The sequence below is a fragment of the Protomyctophum bolini genome (assembly GCF_963924005.1).
Source record: "Protomyctophum bolini genome assembly, chromosome: 5".
Lineage (NCBI taxonomy): Eukaryota > Metazoa > Chordata > Actinopteri > Myctophiformes > Myctophidae > Protomyctophum > Protomyctophum bolini.
Window position 1 is genome coordinate 49,767,088 of NC_137866.1, and position 21,853 is coordinate 49,788,940.

Consider the following 21,853-nt stretch of genomic DNA (forward strand, 5'->3'; position numbering starts at 1 on the left):
TTCTTTCTCTTTGTGAAAGAGTGCTGACCAAAACCAATGATACTCTCTGTTATATCGCTTAGCTCTCTTTTAGATCTCCAGTATGTGGAGATCCTTGATGTCATCAGTATATTCCCATATATGGCCTATTTCTAAATTGTGCTCAACTACCCATGTATGGAGGTGATCTGCGTTTGCACCCGATGCGGCAACGTTTAGGTTAGACAACACTCCATATTTGGACGTCGCTGCGTTGAGTCGTTGGGACATGAGTGTGACGACGCGGTCTGCCAGCCCATCCCTTAAGCCAATTTTAATATACAAGATGTCAGAAAAGAATCCTGTTGATTCCTGATTCCCAACTGCAACTTTAGTCGTCTGTTCCAGATGTGTTTCAATTCCTGAGTTTGAGTGACAGGATCCTGATTCCATGTCAGGTTGCTGTGCTGTTTGAGTGCAATGTCTAGAGTTTTTCATTAAGCAGCTTTAATTCCAATTACACAGTGTAGTAATTATTGTGTGACTGTGTCCCTTCCTTAGAGTATATATGAATAGAGATGGCTTCTTCAATCCACTTGCATTAAGTTGCTCAAAAGCGCATGAGAGGGTAAATGTGCTTTATTACCGAATGTTTTCTTCTGCCATGCGTCGGCATACACATCTCATGTGAAGACAAAAATGGCTTTGAGTCATTTGAATCTTCTGCGGCCAGTGCTATGCCGATCCCTGCTGCAGCTGGCCAGGTGTCCCTCATCGGCAGGTAGTGCCAGGGCCAGCAGCGCGCCACTTCTCTGCCACAACAAGGGTACTACTGGCATCCCTGATTTCTGCACCAGGTCCTATGCTACAAAGAAGGCTAAAGCCAAGGCGAAAGGTCAGCCCTCCAAGGTGACCATCAACTTTGCCCTGGTGGAGGACATCATCAGTCTGGACGAGGTGAAGGGGGACATGGCGGCTGTGCTCGACGCGCTGAAAGACGACTTCAGTCGAAACCTCAACATTCGGTCGTCTCCAGGGGCTCTGGACCACATTGTGGTGACCACTGCCGATGGGAAGTTCCCCCTCAACCAGCTGGGGCAGATCTCCATGAAGTCACCTCAGCTCCTAGTTGTCAACATGACCAGCTCCCCTGAAGCCACAGCGGCTGCCACCCGTGCCCTGAGAGAGAGTAGCATGAAACTTAACCCAGAGGTGGACGGGGCCATCATCAAGGTGCCCATTCCCAAGGTAACCCGTGAGCACCGTGAGAACCTCACCAAGCTGGCCAAACAGTTTGGCAACAAGGCCAAGGACTCGTTGAGGAAGGTCCGCGCCAGCGCTCTCTCACAGGTCAAGAAGGCCAAGGACGGGCAGTCGGAGGACACCATACGACTGGTGGAAAAGCAGCTCCAGCAAATGACGGATGGCTTTACAGCCGACGTAGAGAAACAGCTAGCAGCGAAGACCAAGGAACTTTTAGCGTAATAAAATCACCCAAACTGTCTCACGGCCAACAGCTGTCCATCCACATGTTGCTGTAAAAAGCCAGTGTCGTGTTGCATCTGCAACATGTGGGTGGACACCTATACTGTATTTGCCGTGAACATGTTCGCAGTTTATTTGCTGGGAGATAATAAGTATATTTGCGGCCAGTGTGGCTTTTTTTTTTTCTTGTTGTTTATACTTTGGGAATATTATTTTTGTTTTCTATATTGCACTTATTTTTTTAATTCTTTGACTTGTTATGTTCAGAATAATTTTTTTCATTCATTCATTCATTCATATTATTATGTACTATGTGAATATAAAATGCAGTGTATTATTACTTGACTTTTATTGCCATTTGCTTTGCTATCCACTGTATCTAGGCAAATACTGAAGACTTCAAACGGCAGAAAAAACCCCATTGCAGAATCCATGCTGAGGACCCAGTAATCATTTGGGACAACCCATAGACCCAGTGCAAAAGAGCCACATGTGTGAGAACCACCCTGCTCCAAACAGCTCCAAACCCTCTCTCCACCCCTCTCTCTCCCCCTCTCTCCACCCCCCCCTCTCTCTCTCTCTCTCTCTCCACCCCCCCCTCTCTCTCTCAAATAATCAAATAGACAATAATCGTGGTACATTTTTTTACATCAAGTGATTTTATTTTATTTTATGAGCCAATGAATATTGCTGTTTTGTGAAACTTCTCATGCACCTAATACCTATATGAATATTGCATGATGTTACTGTTTAGAATGAATCAACTGAGCTCAGTCGGTAGAGCTCTTGCCTTTGGACCACAAGGTTGTGTGTTCAAATCCGGGTAATGACAACAGGTGGATGTCTCTCTCTCTCTCTCCACCCCCCCCCCCCTCTCTCTCCCTCTCTCTCCACCCCCCCCCTGTCTCTCTCTCAAATAATCAAATAGACAATAATCGTGGTACATTTTTGTTAAGTGAAAAAATGAAGTTTTTATGAGCCAATGAATATTTCTGTTTTGTGAAAATTATTATTTTGTCCCTAATACCTACATGAAGCGTCATATGCTTTTGCAACTGTACAGTATGGTAAAGGATCATGCCAAATAGCACTGAAACATAAAAAGAGAAGTTTGTACGTGAAAACAAGACATCCCCAAAACCAGGACAGTTGTTACCGAAAATACTACATGTTACTATTTAGAATGAGCAAACTGACTGTGTCTGCTTAGCTCAGTTGGTAGAGCTCTTACCTTTGGACCACAGGGTCACTGGTTCAAATCCAGATACGACTACTCAGCCTGTGATTCTTATTTGTGCATATTGCACTCTCTCTCTCTCTCTCTGTCTCTCTCTCTTTCTCTCTCTATCTGTCTCTCCACCCCCCCCCTCTCTCTCTCTCTCTCTCTCTCTCTCTCTCTCTCTCTCTCTCTCCACCCCCCTCTCTCTATCACTATAGGACATGACATCACACTAATAGAGATACTAGTAACTGTAATAGAGTAATAAGTCTAATAGTGTAATAAGTGTATATAGTGTAATAATGTAATAGCAGTTTAATGGTGTAATAAGTAATAGTGTAATAAGTGTAATAGTGTAGTAGTGTAATAGTGTAATAACTAATAAGAGTAATAGTGTAATAGTGTAATAAGTGTAATAGTGTAATAGTAGTGTAATAAGTGTAATAGTGTAATAATGTAATAGCAGTGTAATGGTGTAATAAGTAATAGTGTAATAAGTGTAATAGTGTAGTAGTGTAATAGTGTAATAACTAATAAGAGTAATAGTGTAATAGTGTAATAAGTGTAATAGTGTAATAAGTACAATAGTGTAATAAGTGTAATAAGTGTAATAAATGTATTCTGTCTTCTCTCTATCTCCACCCATCCCTCTCTCTCTCTCTCTCTCTCTCTCTCTCCACGCCCCCCCCCCCTCTCTCTCTCTCTCTCTCTCTCTCTCTGTCTCTCTCTCCACCCCCCCCCCTCTCTCTCTCCACCCCCTCTCTCTCTCTCTCCCTCTCCTTGGTCCCGCCTTATCGCTGCTTGCAGCTATATTAGGTATTTATTTTACACCTCAGCTTTAAACAGAAATAGCAGCTCTGCAGTCGGTTTTCACAAAACGCGGGATTCTGGTAGAGGACCATGCCAAACGATGACTATGCGAAGCCCATGACCATTGGCCAAAGGGTGGCGCTTTAACATTCAATTGAAAATACAAACTTTGAACGTGTAGCAACTGCCACACAGGTTAATGATGATTTATTTTAATACCATCATTTAAAAGTACATGGTGTATTATTTAATATTTCTAATTAACGCCATCTGTCAAGGGTAAGGTCCTATACATTTCTGTGCTGTCTATTGTGTGATTTTGTTATTATTTGGGGGGTTTTAAACACTATGCCTATGATTTGATATATTTTGAGTGACATGGGTCTGAGTTGGACTGACGCCCATAAAGTAGGCGGAGGTTACCGGCCTGTCAGGTAGACGGAGAGAGACAGCCAAACAAACAGGGAGTCTACGAGGGACCTGGATTGTTTGTTCTCTAAACATCTCGTCATCTAAGCTAGCTACAAGAACGATTGCGCTCCCTTTATGAGGAGGCTCGAGACATTCCTCTATACTGGTGAGATCGTTCGTCTTTTATTTATTTAAGTCTACTTCCTCTTCTTTTGGAGTTAGAGCTTTGGATTACATCGCTTCTTCTGGGGAGTGACATTTCGGTTTTCCCTCTTTCTGGGACGTTGGAGCCGTTTGGATTTACGGAGCGACAAGGAACAATAGCGTGCGGCCGTGCACGATCGAGACGCGGACTTTAATTACTCTTTTCTTACAGACCTATCTAATAAACTTTATAAGCGGGCGTGCGTGCGTGCGAGCGTGCGTGCATCGCGGACATTCGGTTCAAACGGTGTTTCATAACTTTCACTCATTAATTTCATTCATTCTACTCTGTCTGTAAGACTGTTGTTTCCTTGACTTTGAGATAAAAGGTTAACTTGAGTTTTGCTTCAGACTGTGTTTTATGTTTGTTTATGTAGGCTATTTTCATTACATTCCCTTTATCAATTGTGTCCTAAGAGGAGATCATTCACAAACCCGTGATTTAAATAATTAGTAGCAGTGATAGAAATATCTGACCGTTACAAACGTACATAGCTCATGAACTGTTTGACCGTCTGCAATTTAACTTTGATACACATATGCGTCTCCTAATGCCGAACAACTTCCATATTCTGACTTTTGACCTCTGACCTTTAGATTACCCGCCATTTTGAATTTGATCAAAATGCACAAAAACGTCTACACGTGAACTTTGGACCTATACGGACAAAAAATCGTAACACATTTTTTCTAAGTGAAAAAAATTAGTTTTTATGAGCCAAGGAAAATTGCTGTTTTGTGATACTTCTTCTGCATCTAATACCTATATGAATACTGTATGATGTTACTATTTAGAATGAGCAAATTGACTGTGTCTGCTTAGCTCAGTTGGTAGAGCTCTCACCTCTGGACCACAGGTTCAAATCCGGGTAGCGACAACTCAGCCTGTGGTTCTTTTTTGTGCATATTGTTCTCTCTCTCTCTCTCTGTCTCTCTCTCTCCACCCCCCCTCTCTCTCTCTTTCTCTCTCCCTCTCTCCCTCTCTCTCTCTCTCCACCCCCCTCTCTCTCTCCCTCTCTTTGTCTCTCTCCACCCCCCTCTCTCTCTCTCCCTCTCCTTGGTCCCGCCTTATCGCTGCTTGCAGCGCGCGGTGTGGCCTGCCAGGGCGTAGAATTCCCGGCCTGATTTGGAGTTCCACTCCGGGCCTGGCTATGGCCAACTAACCAGTTCTCCAGCATGCAGAGAAAGACCCCTGGCATAATCAGTCATCTGTAACCCAGGTTTATAATTGTATGTCTGTATTTGTATCTGTTTGTATGCATCAGTATGCATGCATTTGTATGGTCACATGTACCATCTGCATCAGTTCACAGCTCATCACACCGATCACTCACTCACTCAGTCACACCAGTTTCAATCAGCAATCATCACCACACCCTAGTAATCACCACACCCTAGTATAAAGCACAGACATTTTGCAAGGGCAATAAGCTACCAGGTCTAAGAAAAGAAGCCAACTTACATCCTCCTTTTCACGATTTCAGCACTCGTGAGTAAATTAATTTAATTGCCATTATGAAAGTTTTCAGTAACATTGGACCCACCCCAGTGAGCAAAAAGTAGTCTTTATGACGTCATATAGACGTGATTCCCCAACGTTCAGAAGACGTACCCAGAAGAGCCAGAATGAAAGTTTTTAAGACGTCTTTTCCGGACGTTATATAGACGCCATTATATAACGTCATATAGACGTGATTCCCCAACGTTCAGAAGACGTACCCAGAAGAGCCAGAATGAAAGTTTTTAAGACGTCTTTTCCGGACCTTATATAGACGTCATTATAAAACGTCATATAGACGTGATTACCCAACGTTCAGAAGACGTACCCAGAAGAGCCAGAAAGAACAGTTTCTAGACGTCTTTTCAAGACGTTAAATAGACGACATTATAAAACGTACTAAAGACGTTCTGGCTATGTCTACAGAGATGGAATGTAAAAAAACCAAAAACATAAGACATTAGGCAAGACAATAATTCAAATTTCAAACCTTTTACTGAGAAACATATTTGGGCAAGTGACATAATGCAAATTTGTATTCCAAAGTAAATTCCAACGGGCTAATTAAACAATTTCCGCTGCTTTGTACCCGCCCCCCCCCCCCCCCCCCCCCACTCTTCCAGGGGCATGTTTCAGGTAGTCTCCTGCTGCCAGCCGGATATCGCTCTCCTTGGCGGTAGGCTCAGAGTTGACGACTGCCGCTACAAAAACAAAACAAAGAAAACATGTAAAAAAATGAATACAGTTGCCACTGACATCTACAGTTAGATATAAATCAAGTTACATTGCATCAAGTATAATACTAATCAACATTCATTTCAAATTGACTACTATATTGCAATTTACTTTGGCGTTACCAAAGCCTGCCTGAACCGATTAGTCAAAAATCACACCTGTGTGAACTGAGTGGTGCAATCCCCCCCCCCCCCCCCCCCCTCTCTCTCTCAGCACAGCAATACCCCTCCGTTTCTGGCGCCCCCTACTGGTATTATTAAGTCACATACTCGTGCTCATGACAACATGATACAGGTACACGGACATTGCTACCTGGTTGTAGGAGTGGTTGCACCAGCCGCTCATCTCTCAGGGGCACAGAAGTATGGCCACATCTCCCTGAGTCTCAGCTCCCTACACTGGCTCCCTGTGCGCTACAGGATCCAGTTCAAGATTGTAATGCTTGTTTTTAAGTCTGCAAATGAGTTGGCACCAGCCTACATATTGGAACTTGTAGCACACAAAGAATCGACAAGGGCCCTGAGGTCGACTGATATAAGTAATTTCTCAAGATCCCTAAATCAAAGCTGATATCGCCCACACTGTGGAATAAACTTCCACCTAATGTTAGAGCTTCTCAAACCTTGCCCGTCTTTAAATCACATCTGAAAACTCACTTTTACTCCCTGGCGTTCGAACATGCAGATTAAGAGTTGCCGTTTCCACTGCACTGACTTTTATGTTGCCCTGTTATTATGCGTTTTCGCCCTTGGAATTTTAGTATATTTTGTGTACAGCACTTTATAAATAAAGTGGATTACCTAGAATTGCTGAAAATATCTTGGTCCCCTCGATGGCGATTTTATTCTGCTTCCCCTTCCCCTTCAGATTGAATTTGGACATCAGGTGGTTGGTGAAGAGCCTAATCCAAGAGAAATCAAATCATCATCAGAAATAATCATTTTTGCCATCCATGCATATACTGGGAGTTTATTTCAAGTCACATGGAGAACTAAACAAAAATTAGTAAGAGAACCAAATCTAAATGCCTTAAAAGATCTTTAAACATTTTATTTTAATATAATTACAAGTAAATAATTACTTTACCTGTCCATGGCTTTGTACGTGCGGTCCTTGACATCCTTACCACCTACTTTGGACAGTTGAGAAACCTAAAAATAAAAGCATTTTCTTGTATTACCACTACAGGCATGAGCTGTGAGCACAAGTAGGGATCTAGTTAGAGAAATATGGAATGACACTGATTTGTTTATGTTTCAATAAGCGTCTCGTTTGTCTCAGGCCTCACACATTCGAAAGTCTGTTAAGGCTGTACTGCCAAACTGTAGGGCTCCGCTCACACTGTCAGACAAGAGATATGACACCAAATCTACAGCTCTAAAATGTAACAAAGCATATAGAGCTGTGTTTATCTATCCTACTACGGATTAACATAGGCTTTAAGATTTCTAATATCAACTTCTGATATCAATCTCTGATTTAACAGTTAAGCTGAGCATTACACAGCAGCCTGCTAGTAGCTTTGTGGTCAATGCAGTTGGCTCGGTTGGACTTCATTAGTGACCGAATTTTGTTTTTACCAATGTATCAAAAGTGTTTGGGTCACTCAGAGCATCCTCCTTTTGTTGGAACTCATCCAAGGACTCCAGTCTATGGATGTTGCTTGCAGCGTGTGATGGCTCGTTTCTCTGCAGTCTGTCTATGGAGTCCTGGATCGTCACAAGTTTTGCAAGGACCACCTTCTGGTACTCTGGAAATAAAAATAGAAAAATATAAGTGCAAGTCTCTCAGAAGAGCAACGCATTTCTGACTGGAGAAACTCCCAGAAGAACCTGAGAAGATTCAGTTAAACACTTTATACAAAAAAGGAATGAACCTAAAGCCTGTGATATTTAAAGAATAAAGTTAAGATTATCATAGATGCTATCACATCCCCATGTCAAATGCCACGTGGGACAGTAGCACCGTGTGTGTGTGTGTGTGTGTGTATGTGTGTGAAGATGATTAGAGTAATAAAGCCAGTTGCAAGGAGAATGCATAGTAATCAAACATAAGTAATGTGTGACACGGAAATATTCTTATACTTACTCTCTGGGAGCATTGGGAATTTGGGAATTTGTGGACGTGCTGACTGTGATCCAATATCTAAGCAAAAATAAAGTTAATGATATTGAATTAACATGTAGGCCTATGAATGTGCATCATTCAGTGAAAATGCATGAATGAATAAATACTAATGGGCCTGCTCTCCGCTGCTGTGGAACGGAATCTGTCTGAGTAATCAACACCAGAAAACGATAGTCATTAGTAGGGCCCTGTGATCTGCATGATTATTTCATGTAAATCGCTCTGGATTAGAGCATCTTCTAAATGGCCAAATTGTAAATATGCAATGAATGGAAATACTTACGACTAGTTGACCTGCTCCGGCTAGTCGACTTGTTCCGGCTATTGGACCTTGAAGATCCTGAAAAGATTTAAAAAAATATATATATATATCCATATGCTGCTTTTGATATAAATTCTGATTTACTATTCAGTGAATGACAATACTTACGGCTAGTTGACCTGTCACCTTCACTTCCTCTGTCCCCACCAATCCTGGGAGAACCTGATCAATCCAAACAAGAGACAGTCAGTAATACTTTTGTGCTAGTGACATGAATGCTTATTGCTTCAGTGAATGACAATACTTACGATTAGTTGACCTGTCCCTTTCACTTCCACTTCCTCTGTCCCCGCCAATCCTGGGAGAACCTGATCAATCCAAACAAGAGACAGTCAGTCATACTTTTGTGCTAGTGACATGAATGCTTATTGCTTCAGTGAATGGCAATACTTACGATTAGTTGACCTGTCACTGCCAATCCTGTGAGAACCTGTTCAATCCAAATCAGATAGTCATACTTTTGTGCTAGTGACATGAATGTTTATTGCTTCAGTGAATGACAATACTTACGATTAGTTGACCTGTCACTGCCAATACTGTGAGAACCTGTTCAATCCAAACCAGAGATAGTCATACTTTTGTGCTAGTGACATGAATGCTTATTGCTTCAGTGAATGACAATACTTACGATTAGTTGCCCTGTCCCTTTCACTTCCTCTGTCCCCGCCAATCCTGGGAGAACCTGAACAATCCAAACAAGAGACAGTCAGTCATACTTCGTTAATATTGTGCTAGTGACATGAATGTTTATTGCTATTCAGGGAATGGCAATACTTACGATTAGTTGACCTGTCACTGCCAATACTGTGAGAACCTGTTCAATCCAAACAAGAAACAGTCAGTCATACGTCGTTAATATTGTGCTAGTGACATGAATGTTTATTGCTTCAGTGAATGACAATACTTACGATTAGTTGACCTGTCCCTTTCACTTTCTCTGTCCCCATCAATCCTGGGAGAACCTGATCAATCCAAACAAGAGACAGTCAGTCATACTTTTGTGCTAGTGACATGAATGCTTATTGCTATTCAGGGAATGGCAATACTTACGATTAGTTGACCTGTCACTGCCAATCCTGTGAGAACCTGTTCAATCCAAACCAGAGATAGTCATACTTTTGTGCTAGTGACATGAATGTTTATTGCTTCAGTGAATGACAATACTTACGATTAGTTGCCCTGTCCCTTTCACTTCCTCTGTCCCCGTCAATCCTGGGAGAACCTGAACAATCCAAACAAGAGACAGTCAGTCATACTTCGTTAATATTGTGCTAGTGACATGAATGTTTATTGCTATTCAGGGAATGGCAATACTTACGATTAGTTGACCTGTCACTGCCAATCCTGTGAGAACCTGTTCAATCCAAACCAGAGATAGTCATACTTTTGTGCTAGTGACATGAATGTTTATTGCTTCAGTGAATGACAATACTTACGAATAGTTGCCCTGTCCCTTTCACTTCCTCTGTCCCCGCCAATCCTGGGAGAACCTGATCAATCCAAACAAGAGACAGTCAGTCATACTTGTGGTGCCTGCGATTGTTTCGCCGGTTTGCTCGTTTACGACGTACATGTGGGGACAAAAGCAGTTATAGAAATTAAGACTATCTGGCATCTAACCCTGTCATGGTCAATACAGTGCTTGTCCTGAATGATGAGCCCAGGTTTTGAAGAGTAATTCAAGACATCAATAAATATCCAACAGCTAAGAATTTGATGTATTTATTTAAACTGTAAGTATGCAGAAATCAGACTGGGCATAATTATGTTTGGGCGCTCTGGTGTAACAGGTAGGGTTAATGTTAATCTCAGTAACAACTCACCATCCTTTGAAGCCACCGTTGGAGTGCTTGACATAATTGGTGGGATGGGAAAGGGGGGGATTTCCGAGTCTAAATACAGAATGACAAGACGATCACCAATTGTTACTGAGCATAAGATAACTACTTAATTATCCATCAACGGAATGAATGCCAAAATAATTATTACCTTGATCATGTCTCTCTTCACTTTCCACCTGAGTCGCATCAGAGTCCGACAGGTCAGATCCTATAAATAAATAGTATTTCAGTTTTAACCCATTTAGAGGAACCAGGATATATATATATCAATCACTCAGTGACGCGCTATGAGCTTGTAGATCGGCTATTGTTCAATAGCTACAGTAAAGTATAACATAATCCTTAAAACACCAAGGGGTTAACGCCCAGAATATTAGGATATGATGATTATTAAAAACAAAAAAAAAGTGAAATCACCGAATATACACATTTAACATTATTAAGAATACTGTAGTTATTTATGATTTAAATGAAAAGAACGTACCTTGAACAAATCCCTCATACGATTTGGTCTTTTTCTTCCTCTTATGTTCAACTTCTTCCTCCTCTGCATGGCTGGTTTCCTCTGCATGGCTGGTCTCCAAATATCTTTCACATTCTTCGGCACTTTCTGAAAATAGACAATTCCAGTTCTTACAAGACACATTTGATATATGACTACTCCAACACCATTGTATGAAAAGTACAAGGTTACCTGATGTAAATTTTACTTTCTTTAGTTGAAATGTTTCCCAGTCTTCTTTAGGCACAATATGATTGAGATAACAAAATTTGACTTTTATCTTTGGCCACCTTATCGTTTTCTCAATCATATTGATCCATATTTCAGGGATGGTCCCCTCCATTTCAATACGACCTTCCATCCAAACTGCCTTGGCGTATTGGCGCATGATCTGCAAGCAAAAAAAATAAATAAATGGGAGGGGGGGGGGGGGGGGGGGCACGACTATAAAACCAAGCTTTTTCCTGTGGCAGTTATTGAAACATTTAGATGTATGAAGAAAATACATACATTCAAGCAAGACAAATGAATGCCAACCTGTAACTTCAATGTTCGATGCCATGTCTCAGAGGAATCAGGACGGAACCATTGTTGGAATCAAGGCAGGCCACCTTGCGAATAAGGTCTCTTTCATCAACTTCTCTTCTTTTGAATACAACACTATTCTTTATATATGCTATGTTCAAGAGTTTTGACTTGCATGGTTTGTCAAATAAGTCGATAGTGTGGCTCTGCTTTACCACCTGACAAACTACTGTCCCATCTCCTCTCCTCTCTTTAACAAAGGCAAACCCATCTTCTATCAGGAAGCAACTGTCCCTCCGACGTGTAGAAATATACATTTTTGGCCTTACATCTACCTTTGCATTTCTCTGTGCATGCTCAAATTCAAACATACGTTTTGACACCTGTGCTAATGGGTTTCGTCCAGTCCTTACTAGTCGCTTTAAGTGCTGCAAGTAGTTCTCAAAGGGAAAGCAACTGATGTCATTCAAAGAACAATTGAAATGAGAGACATCTTCGTGAATATGCAACAGTCCATGGACATTGTACACATTGAATGTTTTGCCATACAGTACAGGGCAACTAGAAACAAAGTGCCTCATAAGTTCAGAGGCATAGTCCAGATAGGCAGCTCTTCTTTGGTCATCCGAGTCAAGCATGATGGAAACTGCCACAGTCAGTGTCAGGAAATGATCATACAGCTGTGAGGACACAATATTTTTAAGTACTAAGGGTCCTGTATACAGAAGAAATTGACGGAACTCAGTGGCTTTCCACCTGTCCAACTCCTCAAGACCATGGGGCTGTCGCACAAACTCACTGGGCATCTGGCCTCTAAGCATGTTAAGTTTTTGTGAGATTTCGGACTTCTGTCTCACAGACAGCTTACATACTTTTGGGCCTCTGGTCAGATACACCAAGATGCGCTTCACAACACCCAAACAAATCATATGCATGTAATCTAACACAAAGGCACTAACACAGGGAATGCCAGCAGTGATTAAAGGACTGGTCTCCATTTGATGGTTGGAATACTCTAAATTACTAAAAGCAACATCTGTGCGCAATGTGGATGTCAGTTGATTGAATACTACTCTCCTCTCAACATATTGGCCTCTTGATATACACCTCTCACAACTGTGGTATCCAGTATGACCTTTTATGCGTTTTAAAAATGCTCTTGCTGGAGCATCACATACTAAGGTTTGGATATTTACAGCATATTGTTTCTCTTGATATACAAGGCCATTCTGTTTTAGATGCACAAACTCCTCCAAAAAGTCCTTGAGGTAATCTTCAAGGGGCTGTGGTTTACTATCTCCACAATATAATGCCACAACAAAGGGTTGGAAATTGTTGAATGTCACTAGTATTGGCCAGAATTGGATGTTTCTACTTTTAAAGATGGGTAGCCCATCTACATTTACATCTAAGCTAACAGTGTCATGTTCTCGTCTAAAAGCAGTATTTTGGCTGAGTACACAGGAAATGCCCCTCTCCAACCCATAGTACACATACTTTCCACTGCATTTTGACTCACTGTCAATGGCTTGAGGAGTCTTTACTAAAGTACGAGCATCTTTTGGGAGTACATGTCCATGATTTGCAAGAATGTGCAACAAGTCATTTAACGCCCTTTGAGTGATGTGATGTTTAGTATACCAGTCTCTCAAATCATCTCCCAGGCTAGGCATTTCTACATCTGGTTCACTGTTCAATGTTTCAGCATCAGAGTCAGACATTTCAATGTCTGTGTCAAAGTCGAACTCCGAGTCGGATCCGTCACCACCATCGGAATGGATCATCTCTGGGTGGTCAACGTCATCATTTGACACCACTGAGCCGCTACTGGTCACCACTGGGCCGCTACTGGTCGCCACTGGGCCGATACTGGTCGCCACTGGATCAACATCATCGTCGCTAACAGACAGGATGAGCTTATTGATGTCTGCTTTCCTCTTTCGCCACATTCTTAAGTAAGCCATCTGTAACCAAACCCAAACAAGACTAAACAACATCCAATAACTACAAAATAATCCACCACCAACAGCCAAACCTATTGTGAAACCCAAATTAACCCATTTTGATCGAACAAATAAAAACTCTTCTAAATCCTAAAAGTTCTGAGAATCAGACCAAGTGAGGTGAAGTGAGTGAGTGAGTGAAGTGAGTGAAGTGAGTGGTGCAACAGCACCGGACGGCATCGGGACACAGGGACATAAGTCACATAGGTATCAGTGGTGCTCAACCTTTTTTTATGTCAAGGACCACAGAATTATCTGTATTTGGCCGTGGACCCCCATCTGAAAATATGTTGTTCCAGGGACCACCCCAGAAGCAAAGATTAGTTTAAAATGTTCGCTGTGAATTAATGTTAAGATTGCACCACATTTTCATGATTTTTTTTGAGTGGTGCAACCACTCCAAGGAACAGCTTTGTCCTGGTGTGACTATGTGACTAGGTTACTATGTCTGTCTAGAGTACCAGTAAGGGGTGCTGTTGCACCACTCGCTTCAGACTGGTCTGACTTTTCTACAACCTCTAGCGCAGCACTCCGTGCCGTGCTATGAGCTTGTAGATCTGCTATTTTTCAACAATATAACAATGCTTAGGGGTTCCCGCCCTGAATGGATTAAAATTATTTCTACAATACATTACATGTGTAAAAAAAAATGTAATGTAAAAGTTGAAAATGTACCACATAGCACCTGTATATTAACCCAGTGTTTCTCAACCTTTTTTGTCCCATGGCACACTTTTCATAGCCTAAAAATCTCGGGGCACACCTAGATATACGGTGTGTGTATATACTGTATATATACACCGGTGTATGTATATATATATATATATATATATGAACCCAATATACTTTTAAAAACACGCATGACAGCACTCGTCAAATTTAAATTTTAAAGAGAAAGAAATGGACAGAGACAGTGCCTCAGTTTCACCAATTTATTTTTGAAAACTCATACAAAATATAGCACACACATGTTCAATTTGTCAATGCAAAGTAATACTTCTAAATAAAAAAAGGAGTTGTAAAAAAAAAAAGAGAAAAACATCTTTTGCCACAATACAATGGTCTTAAACTTGAGCACTTTTGTACAAAGAAAATCGTAAAAAATAATTGATAAAAAGAAAAGTAAATATGTTTGACAAGTTCTGTCTTAGTGTGAACCTTGAGCTTGTTTTCCTGAACAAATAGTTTTTATCCTGGCTGGGATGCTGGACAAACAGACACGGAGCTCCTCATCAACTGCTCTCAGTCTCTCTCTGTGTTTGTTTTTTATGCAAGTCAGGCTTGAAAAGCTAAGCTCACACAGGTAGGTTGTGGAAAAGGGGAGCAGCACTGCCATTGCGCTGGCTGTGATGGCTGGATATTCTTTGCCAACAGCCAACCAAAACCTGTCCAGACTTAGTTCCTTGAATTTCTTTTTGTATTGATAGTCCCCCTGTATGTCCAATAACTGCTCTTGCTCCTGCATTGGGCTGTTCACGTTTTCCGCGGTCAATGGGTCATGGACCCAGTCAAAGTCTTCGGCGGAAACTGGGGGGAAATAAATTGCAAATTTCTCCTCGAGAGTTTCCAGATGCTCAGAAATGACCCCACACAATTCACGATTGTTTTTGTATCCAGCGTTGCTGCAAGGAAACATTTCTAGCTTGCCCGTGCCCACAGCACGCCGCCACATGGCGAGTTTGTTCCGAAATGTGTTCAGTTTTGAAGTGGTTGTAAGAATGTTCTCATTTCGCCCTTGCATTTTCCTGTTCAGTTCATTCAGATGGGTAAAAATATCCGCCATGTATGCTAGTCTTGCACACCAGTACTCATTTGCAAACAGTTCGGCATATTTGGATTGCTCAGCGGACAGAAAGCACTGCAATTCCTTCCTCAGTTCATATACACGCGACAAAACTTTTCCTCTGGAAAGCCATCGAACCTCGGTGTGCAACAGCAGAGTTTGGTGGTCCGCCTCCATTTCCCCGCACAGTTTGGCGAACATCCTGCTCTCGATATCTGCAGACATGTCTTCAATGCGTCGGCCAATTGTGTCATTTGAGAGCGGCACATTTGCTAATTCCTTTACAATATCTGGTGGCAAATAGTGACGCCCTATGAGTTTCATAGTTTTGGCTACTACTGTTTCTGCCAATGTATGTGGCATTTTAAACTGTGCCAACATCTCTGCGATTTCGTAGCTTAATTCCAGACCTTTTTCAGAACTCTTAGTGGTACTGCGTATCAAGAGACTTGCCTGCTTCGTTGTGTCTTTCTCCTTTTTTTCTTTCAAACTCACGAAAAAGTCTTTGTCCTTTGTAGCGAGTTCATCATGATTGGTATCAAGGTGACGCTTCAGTTTACTCGGAACCATGCCGCTGTTTGCAAGCTTGAATCCACAAACTATACACAGCGGAATCGGGTACGTTGTATCCCCAGTAAACGTGAAGCCAAACTTAATGTAATCATCACGGTACAGTCTGGCAGTGGCTTTCTTTGTAGGCGTTGCGTTGGTCGTAGTCGCCGTTGTTCCCCCCGGCGGCGAGGGGCCGCTTGCTGTGCCGTCATCAGATGCAGGTGACACGGCGGCGCTGTCTGTGCTGTCGGGTTCTGGTGGTGGTGGTGGTGTCTTTCTGGAGGGAGCGAAATGTAGAGTCTTCTGGATGCATCTCTTTTTTGCGGCTGGTTCCATCTTGTAGTAGCTGTAGAATGTGAATGCCATGACTGTGCCCCATTTATACAGTAAAGTTGCCAGGCGCGATTAACATTTCTATGGCCGATGGTCGTTAGAGTCTATTGTTCCGTCGGCATGTCGTTATCGCACGTGTGACAACAACAACAACACAACAATAGGACGCCTAGCTATCGCTTTCGGGGGTGGGCTAGTGTTACTTTCGGTCAAAATCTCGAGGCACACCTGACAGATCAGAAGGCACAGTAAACTACCGCGGGACACAGGTTAAGAAACACTGTATTAACCTGTCTAAATGAATTAGTCTTTAAAGTTAAAGGGATATTTCCTTTTTTTAATGGTCATTGAGTAGATGATACGTCTACTCAGGCTTATATTAACACCCCAGTGAGTTTTACAGTTGCTTGATTCAGTATTTAGATATTTGATATTCATTTTAGTTGCAACACCCCCACACAGCTCAAAACGGCACGTGTGGCAATAGTTCACTCACCTTAGAAGAGTGGAAAGGAGCCACCAGGAGCAGGAAACAGACCAAACGGAGCAGGAAACAGATTAAACAGAGCCACAGGGAGCAGGAAACAGACCAAATGGAGCCACAGGGAGCAGGAAACAGCCGCCAGGAGCAGGAAGGAGCTGTCAGAAGCAGGAAATGGACTGAATGGAGCCGCAGGGAGCAGGAAACAGACTGATGGGAATGTTACTGTTGCTGCTATAAATATTTCAGAAAACTTCTGAAATATTTATAGCAGCATCGATATTTTGTAATTTTTGAATACTGCATGTACTTAATCCCAAAAGGGGTTCCCGTCCAGAAGGGTAGAGTCACAAAAAGTGGTTCCTGCCTGTAATGTGTTAAGATTCCAAACACATTTTGCACACAAATATATTGTTTCACATTTGTTACAATTACACATTACAATAGCTACATCCCACTAAATAAAACAAGAACATTGACAAGTACACGTGACACGCACCTTCCACTCAATTTCTAATGGAGCCGCAGGGAGCGCAGGACAGGACAGGACCGATGGAAATGAGACTGTTGGGTAAAGAAAGATAACATAAAATCAGCTGGTTTATTAAGATTCCAGAACACATTTTGCACCAAAATAAAAATTGCAATAATAATAATCTCTAATAATCAATAATCCAACAATGATGATGTTTGGAATTGTTGGCATGGCATGTACAACATGGAATTAAGCTATAAAGGATAATTTGAAGAAAGCGCTACAGTACATCTTTCATTTGCATTACAATGATCATTTCTGATTGCATGGGCCCTGCTATATTATACCAGAGCTAGGGCCCTGCCACCCTGTATAAAATAGTTCTCAAAACCTGCCCAAAACAATAAAATAAGGTTATTTTCATGGCTGAAGAGGCATTTTAGCAAATCTCTGGAACGGAAGGCCCATCTGGTTATTTAAAAGCTTGTTAGAGGCACGATTTTGAAGAAATTATAAGCACATTGATTGGCAAAATTAAGCCAATTGCCACGCCGGCACGCTGGCTGGAGTTTTAGTATTTGTCCATTTGCTTTGGTTCCATTCGTGTAGACCACTCTCACTTAAAAGTTGTAAAATATAAATGTTGAGAACGACTAGGTAAATCATTTGAATAACTTAATACAATGAATTTAAGGCACGCACGTGGTTCTCTAGCAATGAAACACGGGCGTCATGTGAACCATGGCTAGTGGTTCTCAGACCTCGTCATGTCATGGACCTCCCGTTTACACGCCATATTAATTCACATTAATTTACCAAAAAATATGAGATGCAATTATTTTTCAAACGGTTGAAATTACAATTAGCATCAAGAATGATCGGGAAAATACATGAGGAATGGGTAGCCTTGCTAGCTCTGGTCCATATATAGCCCCAATGCTAAGAGGGCTGCAGGAGGAGCTGCGCGGCCACATTATCTCTACGTTATCCATTTCAGGAAAACAACAATTGAATAATCCTCATAAACTACTAACTTTGATAAAAGTTTCGGGTAATAGTTTGATTTTAATTCCTTACCTCAATGATTTCGAAGCGGAGCAGCAGGAGTATGTGGACACAGGACAGAGACGATTCCGAACGTAGGCTACAATTCGCACAGCTGCAGCCAGCTACTTAATCACTAATCATCAGATTTGTCACAGGTGCGGTCAGAGCCAACCCCAGCGTGTGCGTGCGTGCGCGTGCGTGCGGATGAATCTGATGTTAAATAAATAAACACATACAAGCAAACGAAAGAAAGAAAGGAAAGAAAGAGTGTGTACATGCCTAGAGTCTGGGTTTTATGTGTGTGGGTCAAGCACTTTTTGGGGATTTACAGTCTGTAACCAAGTATATATTTGTGCATATGTGTATAACCACTGCTGTAGCCTAAATACAGAAAAGAGGGGCCCACATATTGATTCAACATTTCATTTTTAGTAAATTGTCGATATGCATGGTCTCTCTGTCCAGTTCCCAACTAAAGGGCCCCTGATGAGAGTCAATTAAGGCCACTGGGAGGACTTAATAATAATAATAATACCTGGGATTTATATAGCATTTTTTTTTGCCCAAAGTCAAAGTGTGTTGGGAGGGCCGGGGGGAGAGATTAACTTTATTTGTCGATCAGGGCAGTTTTGAAGGCAGGGAGGGGGTGAGCATCTCTGATGCATTTGGGGAGTGCATTCGAGGGAGGGGGCAGCCACAGAGAAGGCCCTGTCACCCCAGGTTCAACCATAGACTGTAAAATATATGGACAAAGCGTTCCCCGGGTCTAACATGCATGTAAAATGAAGCCTAAAATTCTTTGCCATGGAGGCCGCCATCTTTCTAGATCCGTTTTGGCCCAGCTGGCCATTGGCTGGCCCAGACAACGAGGCGGGACTTCCCCCCTTCTTCTTCGTTGGTTTTTATTTTGACTCGAGCGGGGGGTGGATCGGGGGGTGGAACCACGGGGGCAGTCACTCAGTACCAAAATCACGCCCCCAAGCCCACAAGCTAGTCTGCACTCTGCAGCGTAAACAAACAAACACACTACAAAGAAATAACTTCAGCTACGTCTGAATAACTTCAGCTCCGTCAAGACGATATTTTTGCTGTCTCTTCATACAAGGTAAATTGTATATTTAGACTTGGCCTACGTGTTAATCCTAGTAGTGTGTAAAAATGAATACCAGCACTCACGTTGGATTGTTTTATTTTGTTCCCCCCAGCAGTGCTTGCTTTTGCTTTCTTCTTCAAATCCTAGTAGTGTAACGTTAACTTTAACTTTGAATCTCTTCACTGTTTTCACGTAATGCATTTTATTTGCCTCTTAGCTGCTTCTCTTTTATCGTCACGCCAGATAGTCTCAACCTAGCCCTAGAACGGCTCTTGTTGATACTGTAACTGTTACATACTGTACTGTATGTAACAATTAACAAGAGCCGTTCTAGGGCTACTCTCAACCATGATTAAAAAGACTAGCCGTAATAATGAAAGCAGCGTGATATACTCTGATTGTATTAGACATGCAGCTATAGTCATCATCACTAATTTTGCACAGCTTTCTCTCTGTCAAGACTTCCACCGGGTTTTGAGTAACTTTCTGTAAATAATCTCTGTGCAGTCTATATTAGGTTACATTCAAGCTATAATTTAGTACATGAATCATGAAGGTCTGCTAACAGTAGGCCTACCTACATGATCTTCTAGTAAAAGCATGCTACTACAATTATTTTACTGCTAAGGTTTAAACTATGTTTCTAGAATGTAGTTTTGCATTGGTTTTGATTCATTCATTATTTTTGTTATTAATGTTATTGTTGTCCAGTCTGGGTTTCATGTTATTTTAAGTACAAATAGATAAATACATTTCCTTGACTTTCATTTTAAAATGTGTAGTAACCAACTATTGTTTATGGTTCTCAATCTCAACAGCCATGCTGTCCATCTGGATCATTGGGGACAGCTATGTCCGGCGTGGGGAGGATCGAGCTCTGGAGACCATGGGGAACAATCTTGGTGTGGATGCCACCAGCTACATCCATTGGTTTGGCTGGGGTGGTCTACGGTGGAAAAGCCTCCTCCCCTTCTTTTACCAGGCCCTACAAGGAAGAGCAGTACCGGATGTTCTCCTGATTCACTGCGGCGGTAATGACCTTGGTGGTGACATCTCAAGTGCCAAACTTGTCGCAGTGATGAAGGAGGACCTGCACCAGCTCCATCTGCATCTTCCACAGATGAAGATAATGTTCTCTGCCATCACTCAGAGATGCAGGTGGAAGACTGGTGCCAATCCGGGGAAGATCGACAAGGGTCGTCGATTTGTGAACAGTGTTATGGCTACATATGTTCATTGTTTAAGTGGCAGCTTTGTTGATCACCCTCACATAAAGTTTGACACTCCTGGGCTATTTCTGCATGATCGAGTTCATTTGACCAATAGGGGAAATGACATCTTTTTAAACAGTTTTGCAGAGTCCATTAAAGCCCAAATTCATCAACAGTAAATTGTCTGATAATTTTCTGCTGATGAAGGTGAGTTTTAATGGTGTATTATTTGAAGCACTGAACATAGTTCACAGTGTCAGGCCGTATGTGATGTGTTGTTTTTGTTAATACATATCTATTTTTTTGTCAGCACTTGTGTCCATAACACTGTTCACTCTTCCAAGCTGCTCTTCCTTGTCCCTCACTCCCAGGATTCTGCCCTCCCTCATTCCCAGTATGCCACCCCAGTCTCACCACCCCATGGTCTCTGGCAGAGATACTGAGAGACTGAATTGTACGAGGTGGTGGGGGGCGTGTGATCAATGCCTGCTTCCTGTGAATATTTTTTTTTTTTTTGTATTTCATTGTAGGTAGGCCTACAGTGTATTTTTCCTGTAAATAAATATTCTGATTTTACCAAAAGCATCACTTCTTCAGTGGTTTTAACCATAACAAATGTACATTTGTACCTGCACTTAGTTGGACGTCCAGATTAAGGCCTGTCCTGACGTGTGTGCTCAACGTCATTTATCAACTAAATCTGGACGCCAATGGACGTCCATATTACGGCATAGCAGCAACGTCTTTTGTAAACTAAATCTGGTTGTCAATGGACGTCCAGATTAAGGCCTGTCGCGACTGTTTGCCCAAAGTCATTCATCAACTAAATCTGGTCGTTAATGGACGTCCAGATTAAGGCCTGTCGCGACTGCTTGCCCAACGTCATTCATCAACTAAATCTGGTCGTCAATGGATGTCCAGATTAAGGCATAGCAGCAACGTATTTTGTAAACTAAATCTGGTTGTCAATGGACGTCCAGATTAAGGCCTGTTGTGACGTGTTTGCCCAACGTCATATATCAACTAAATCGGGTCGCCAATGGACGTTCGGATTACGGCCTGGACGGGCGGACGTGATATCAACTAGATTTAGACGTCCACAGACGTTGCCTGCTCACTGGGACAGGTTGCATTGTCGTCAATAATTAATCTGTCTTTAAAACGTTCTAATATTAATATAGCATATTGGCATTGTCTGTTGGTGCACACATGTTATATGGACCATGTAACAACATGGT

At 42.0% G+C, this 21,853-nt stretch overlaps 1 protein-coding gene across 1 annotated transcript; it reads left to right on the top strand.

The window, feature by feature from the left end:
• Nucleotides 1–657: 657 nt before the first annotated feature.
• On the top strand, nt 658–1,584 carry LOC308315714 (ribosome-recycling factor, mitochondrial-like; the record flags this gene model as incomplete). Its single annotated transcript, XM_080763831.1, has 1 exon — nt 658–1,584. The coding sequence occupies one exon, from the start codon at nt 658–660 to the stop codon at nt 1,441–1,443; it is 786 nt and encodes a 261-aa protein (XP_080619957.1). The 3' UTR covers nt 1,444–1,584.
• Between the last annotated feature and the right edge of the window lie 20,269 nt (nt 1,585–21,853).